This window comes from Alnus glutinosa, chromosome 6 (genome assembly GCF_958979055.1).
Source record: "Alnus glutinosa chromosome 6, dhAlnGlut1.1, whole genome shotgun sequence".
NCBI lineage: Eukaryota > Viridiplantae > Streptophyta > Magnoliopsida > Fagales > Betulaceae > Alnus > Alnus glutinosa.
In genome coordinates, this window is record NC_084891.1 from 29,536,902 (window position 1) to 29,543,593 (window position 6,692).

At 39.7% G+C, this 6,692-nt stretch overlaps 1 protein-coding gene across 4 annotated transcripts; it reads left to right on the forward strand.

Annotated features, from left to right (window-relative positions):
* The first annotated feature begins 303 nt into the window (after positions 1–303).
* Positions 304–5,796, forward strand: LOC133870062 (protein NLP5-like). 4 transcript variants are annotated; one of them, XM_062307102.1, is made up of 5 exons: positions 304–962; positions 1,416–2,568; positions 2,946–2,993; positions 3,078–3,903; positions 4,364–5,796. In XM_062307102.1, the coding sequence occupies exons 2-5, from the start codon at positions 1,675–1,677 to the stop codon at positions 5,203–5,205; spliced, it is 2,610 nt and encodes an 869-aa protein (XP_062163086.1). In that variant the 5' UTR covers positions 304–962; positions 1,416–1,674; the 3' UTR covers positions 5,206–5,796. The 4 variants fall into 4 exon arrangements, with proteins under 4 accessions (XP_062163086.1, XP_062163087.1, XP_062163085.1 ...); XM_062307103.1 differs by having other exon boundaries at positions 1,518–2,568; XM_062307101.1 differs by lacking the exon at positions 304–962 and having other exon boundaries at positions 998–2,568.
* Positions 5,797–6,692: the final 896 nt, after the last annotated feature.

A 6,692-nucleotide genomic window follows, 5' to 3' on the forward strand; every position in this document is an offset into this window, starting at 1 on the left:
AAATATCTTGATAGTTTAAAAGGCTAAAATATTAGTGATGATAATTCAGGAGATTATTTAGAAAACGGCTGAAACTGTAATTTTTCAAAGGTAAAAGAAGAAAAAGAAAAGTGAAACACAAACAGAAGTCAGGAGATGCTGTTGTGGCTGCGAACTGTCTCGTGGTTTTCGAAGAAAAGTGAAACACAAACAGGAGATGAAGTTGTGGTTGTCAACTCTTTTGTGGTTTTCGTGGTGGACATATTAAATAGTATATACAAAAGTTAAATACAAACCGGGACCGAGAGATCGAGCGAGAGCATCTAAACAATCGCCGTGCGTAGTGCCAAGCACAAGCCCTCCATTACATCTCCCGATTCTCACCGATTCCATCGCTAATAAATATTCACAAAAGTGTTATAACATACGAATGCGCGCAATAGAACCTAAAGTACTACATAGTTATGATGAGATGATTACAATACCACCGAAATTCAACAAAGCAACATCAGATATAAGTACAACGTCAGCAGGGACATCATCGTCGCTCCCCTGAAAACGCTTGGCTGTTAGTTGACTTTACAGCCAGTGTTCCCACACCCAAGAGGCCATTGCGTGTGGGCGTGCGTGTGCTGGCGTCTGTGGGGTCGCCCAGCTCTTGGAAAAAGAGTAAGAGTTCTAGAAACCGTTGAACAATCGCCTGGAATCGTTTGCAACGATTCTACTCCTACCAGATTCGGAAAGAAAGCTCGAGTATTCTGAGGTAATATACAGTATATACTACAGCTGGCTCTTTGGTGTTTGGAGGAGGGACAAGTTACAAGTACAAGGCTTTTGAAAGCAAAGCAGCTTTGTGGAGTTCAGTCGTTCATGTTCCTGTTTCTCAGACAGCTTTTCTTTGGGTATTTCTGGAAACGTACAAGTACAAAGGGAAAAGGGAAAAAAAAAAAAAAAAAAATACACAAATAAAAGCCCCCACTTAGGTATCTCCTAGAATCTTTACAAATTATTATTATTCCTTTTCTTTTCTCTGGTTATCTTTTCTTGATTCTCATTTGTTGTTGTGTTTTGCGGGGTTGAAAACCTAGCTTAGTTCTGATCTCATGGGATGTGATTTTTTTTTAAAAGAATTTATTGATGGAAATGAATTTTGGGACTTTATTTTCTTTTGTTTAAAGCTTGTATCTTGGGTATATGTTGTGAAAGGCATTGACTGACCATCTTGGAAGAATATTTACAAAGTGGGTTCTCGTTTTTTTTTATGCTTTTCTTCCTTTTTTGATTTGCATCATTATTTGACGCAACTTTGATGGATATGGTGGTTTTGCAAATGAGATTTGACTGATTTCTGCTAGTTTGATTTGTTAGTGAAAAGAAGATGCCCACTCTTCATAAAATATTTACATTAATCTTCTTTCTTTTTTGTGCAAGTGAAGTTACCTGGCCTTCATTCTCTGAGAAAATTTGTTTGTTATATCTCCTTTAATTCTAGTTCTCCAAGAGTCTTCTTGGTGATGATGTTTCACCAATTTGGACAGAGTAGTGTTTTGAACTTGGAAGAGTGGAGACTGGAAATGTTCCCGGAACTACTCTTGGATATTTTTAGTTCGCTTTAGATCAGCTTTTGAACTTCAAACTTCGAAAATTCAGAGGAAAAGGATCAAAAAACTGGTGGGCTTTTGAAGAAGGATACTGATGGAAGATGGTGTTTTACCACCCGTTACCATGCTGGATACTCTGCTTGATACAGCTACGGATTTTGACTTCATGGATGAACTTTTTTCTGATGGATGCTGGTTGGAAACAACAGATGGATCTGAATTCCTTAATCAGATTCCCTCTAGTTCTGGTGCCCTCTTAGACCCTTTACTTTTATGGCCTGCTTTGGAGACTAATGGCAGCTTGAGCGCAAGTCCATCTCAAAAGGGCAATCAAGATGAGACGCGAAGACCATCGCCTGATGAATCACAGGAAAGAAGTTTAGTCAATGCTACATCTCTTGGACAGAATACGATTACTCTTGCTGGGTGTCGTAGTGTGTCAGAAAATAATGTAATTGAAGGTTCTGAACCAGGCACAAGGTTGTGGATTGCACCCCGCGGGAATCCAGGTTCTACATCTTCTGTAACAGAGAGATTTATCAAGGCAATTGGGTATATTAGAGAAGTCACAATAGATAAAGATGTTCTTATACAGATATGGGTGCCTGTCTATAAAGGGGGTAGACGCATTCTAACAACTATTAATCAACCTTTCTCCATTGGTTCTAGCTGTCCGAGTATTGCACGATACCGAGAGATCTCTGAGAGCTTTGTATTCTCAGCTGAGAAGGATTCTAAGTACTTGGTGGGATTGCCTGGTCGGGTTTACTTGGATAAGGTTCCTGAGTGGACCCCCGATGTTCGATTCTTTAGAAGTGATGAGTACCCAAGAGTTAATCATGCTCAACAGTATGATATTTGTGGAACTCTTGCCCTTCCAATCTTTGAACAAGGCAGTAGGACTTGCTTGGGCGTTATTGAGGTTGTGATGACGAAGCGGCATATCAAGTATCACCCTGAGCTGGAAAGTGTTTGCAAGGCACTTGAGGTTTGTGTTCTTTGCTTGTTTTTCAGAATTTTGTGTTCTTGTCCTGGTTCCTCCCTTTCTTTGCGGCTAAAGACTATAAATGGCATTTAAAATTACTTCAATATTCTTACTGGCATTGGCAAATGTACTATCGTTTATAATTTATTCTATTTCAACTTTCCTTTTCTAATTTTTTCCTTCCTAAATATATTAATGCCTTATTTCTTTTTGAGTTTGCATTCTCAGATGTATTCTCTAAAATAAGTACAGCTTTTATTCTGGAACCATCAATGGATTGTCGCTTCTCTTGTATAGTTAACCTGTTTATATGCCAAATGTGAAACCGCAATGCACATTAATCCGGTGTTTCTGATTGGAGCCAACTTGTTAATTTGCAGGCTGTGGATCTTAGGAGTACTGATGCTTTGAGCACTGAGCATGTCAAGGTAACTGGATATTGTTGCAAAATAATATTAATTAATAAAATGATCCAATATTCTTTTTAATGTCATGGTTGGGGTTCTTTTTAGCAGGCATCCGACAAGATTTACCAAGCTGCATTGCCTGAGATTCTAGAGGTTTTGAGATCTGCTTGCGAGACACATAGATTGCCCTTAGCTCAAACTTGGGTTCCCTGCATTCAACAAGGTAAAGAGGGGTGCCGGCACTCTGATGACAACTACCTTGATTGTGTTTCAACTGTAGATCACGCTTGCATTGTAGCTGATCACAATATGCAGGGTTTTCATGAGGCTTGCTCTGAGCATCACTTGTTGAGGGGTCAAGGACTTGTCGGGAGAGCATTTGGGACCAATCAACCATGCTTCTCAACTGATATAAGATCCTTTGTCAAGACAGAGTATCCTTTGGCTCACCATGCAAGGGTGTTTGGATTGCGTGCTGCTGTTGCGATACACCTGCGCAGCATCCACACTGGTACAGCTGACTTTGTCTTGGAGTTCTTCTTGCCTGTGGATTGCACTGATCCTGAAGAACAGAAGAAGATGCTTAGTTCACTGTCCGTTATTGTACAGCAGGTTTGCCAGGGCTTACGTGTTGTAACAGACAATGAGCTCAAGGAGGACAGTAATTTGCCAGTTAATGGTAAACCTAGCGGAGGAGAGATTTTACATGAGAAGTCCTCAGAGATTTGGCAACATCAACATGATTCTAACCTAAAAAGAAATGCTGAGTTTGGTGAAGAGTGTTCTGCATATGATGAGGGTAGCTCCCCAAGTTTGGATATGGGTATAGCTGGAGAGAAAAAACGTACCAAGGCAGAGAAAACGATCACTTTGGAAGTTCTTAAGCAATATTTTGCTGGTAGTCTAAAAGATGCCGCGAGGAGTATTGGAGGTAAAGCTTCATTACAATTGAAGCCATATTTTATTTGATACTTGAATGTTGGTGACTTTTAAACCTAACCCCACTCTGCAAAAAAAAAAAATTAAAAGAAGAAGAAAAACAAATTAGAAAAAAAAACTACATTTCTCGTAATAAAAAAGAAAGATTGCACCCAAAAAGGAAAAAGAAAATGTTAGGCATGACAATGGGTCTGCTCTGCACCCATCCCTGGGTGGCTGGGTGCCATTATTTGCTGGATTATCACCTAGCTTGTACTAGAGCAGCTATCCTTTGTCTATGCAGATTTTGAAAATGGTGGCATTTTTTTGGGAGAATCATTAGTATCAATTTTGCTGGCTGCTGCTTCGCTTAATACTTATAAGTGCTCCCTTTAATATTTAAGGTAGATTATGTTAATATTTCCAGCATCAGGCTCTTGAGTTTAGTACTTATAGCTGTTATTTACTTTCAGTGTGTCCAACGACTTTGAAAAGAATCTGCCGACATCATGGGATTAAACGGTGGCCTTCTCGAAAAATTAAGAAGGTCGGTCACTCCTTACTGAAACTCCAAGGGGTAATCGATTCAGTCCAAGGTGCATCTGGTACTTTACAAATTAAATCCTTTTATACAAACTTCCCAGAGCTAGCCTCTCAAAACTTAGGAGGAACCAGCCCTTCAGCTTCAAAGCTCAGTGATCATCCACAGCCATCAAGCATGCAGCCTGAGGGTGGGATTTTGAACCCTCAAGCTGCTGCATCAAAATCACCCTCCTCTTCATGCACTCAGAGTTCGAGTTCAAGTGGGACACTCCAACATCCTTCTACATGGAATGTTGCTGGTTTTGACGATCCAATGGTTGGAGAAAACCTTGGTGATGGTGTGCTGAAGAGGGTTGGAAGTGAAGCAGAGCTGCAGGCCTCAAGTCAAGGACCAAACCTGCTGGCTAGATCCTGGAGCCATAAATCTCTTAATGAGCATCCTAATGCTGAGAGTCTACGGCCCTTACGGAAAAATAGTGGTCGGCTATCTCAAGAAGGGAATACTTTGAAAGTCAAGGTCACATACGGAGATGAGAAAGTGCGTTTTCGCATGCAAAACACTTGGAAACATAAGGATTTACTGCTAGAAATCGCCAGACGATTTAATATAGATGACATAAGTAGATTTGATCTCAAGTACTTGGATGATGATGCTGAGTGGATCTTATTAACATGTGATGATGATTTGGAGGAGTGTATTGATGTGTGCCGATCATTGCAGAACCAAACTATCAAACTGTGCCTCCAAGTTTCTCACTATCATTTATCTTAGGCAGCTGTGGCCCTTTGTAATTATAAAAGGCTTTGAGTGGTCTTGATGAGGTCTGCCAAGTTTCAAGTTCAAAATGCTCTGAGTGGTCTTCATTGTAAAATGCTCTGAGTAGTCTTGATGAGGTCTGCAGAGGTTAAAGTCCATAATGTATGCAATCCTTCCATTAATTTCTGGCTTGGATGTCAAAGCCTGGCTGGGAAGTTGTAAGCATGAACTCCCAGCAGAGTTGGCTGTCACAAGAATGCTTCATAGTTTAACTAGCTGGACTGCTGGACAAAGTCAGCAAAAATAAGGGGGGCTTTGGAGGGAGAGAGGTCTTTTTTGGAAGCAGTGAATCTTGGTCGTTCACTGTGGGCCACAACAGCTATGGAATCTTGATCTGATATTTCAAAATTGTACTGAAATGGGTTGTCTTAAGTTCAAGCAAAGGCTGGATTGCAAATACTGTAGTTTGTAAAGTCAAACATCATTTCTCTCTAGAGAAGAAATTTCAGAAAAAGGAACTCAATATTTTATGTTTTTTCTGTTTGATAACTTACTGGTATATTTTAATAGGTACTCTAAAATTGGAATGAAAGTGAAATTTATGTCTGATTTGGACATGTAGACGGATGCAAGTGCCAAGTGGGAATTTTTTTTTATTATTTTGTATATTGTCTATGTCATAGGTGTAGATTTCGTATGGGTATTAATTGTTGAATGTATAAGAAGGAAGGAGGATTGGGAATTAAAAGAGTAGAATATATAATGATATGGTGTGTGGAGTTATTTCACAAAAGCTGGTTCTCTTGGGGGTGTCTTGGGTAAAGGAGAAATTATTGAAGGGAAGAAATTTTTGGGAGATGAACAACACTACACATGGAGTTGGGGAAAGATCTTAGAGTTGAGAGATATTGCTAGAATTTCATAAAATATGAAGTGGGAGATGGGATGAATATATACTTATGGCTAGATTGGGGGCATCCTGATGGGTGACGGGTGTACTCTATGAACAATATGGGGCATAGGGCAGTGTATGATGCTCAAAGTAAAGTGGAGGCAAAATTATCGACTGTTTTGAAAGAGAAGAATTGGAATTGGAATTGGAAGCCAGCTAGATCAAAAGCTTTAGTCACATTCAAAGCAAACTATCAGTCAGAAGTTGGTTGGTGAAAATTAATTTGGTTTCCACTTGCAATACCTAAACAAGCTTTTGTTTTATGGCTAGCAATGAAGAACTGCTTAACAATAGGGGAAAGATTGTTGAAATGGGAATATAAGGGAGAAGTTAAGTGTTTTCTGCAGAAACTACTGCATAGAAGGAAGGGACAATTTGTTTTTTCAGTGCGGAAACAGTAAGAATATGGAGAGAAGCTATGAGGAGATGTGACATGAATGATCCGCCAACAGAATGGGAGGAAGTTATGAGTAGAGAGGCTTGCAAGAATGGAAGACTAAGAATTTGAAAGCATGTATGGAGGAATAGAAATGACATCAAGCACGGGAAC

Excerpts from the sequence above, each read along its gene's own strand:
- LOC133870062 (XM_062307102.1), top strand. The coding sequence starts at position 1,675 with ATGGAAGATGGTGTTTTACCACCCGTTACCATGCTGGATACTCTGCTT. Across the intron at positions 2,569-2,945 it reads GTGTTTGCAAGGCACTTGAG|GCTGTGGATCTTAGGAGTAC; the intron begins GTTTGTGTTCTT and ends GTTAATTTGCAG. Across the intron at positions 3,904-4,363 it reads TGCCGCGAGGAGTATTGGAG|TGTGTCCAACGACTTTGAAA; the intron begins GTAAAGCTTCAT and ends ATTTACTTTCAG.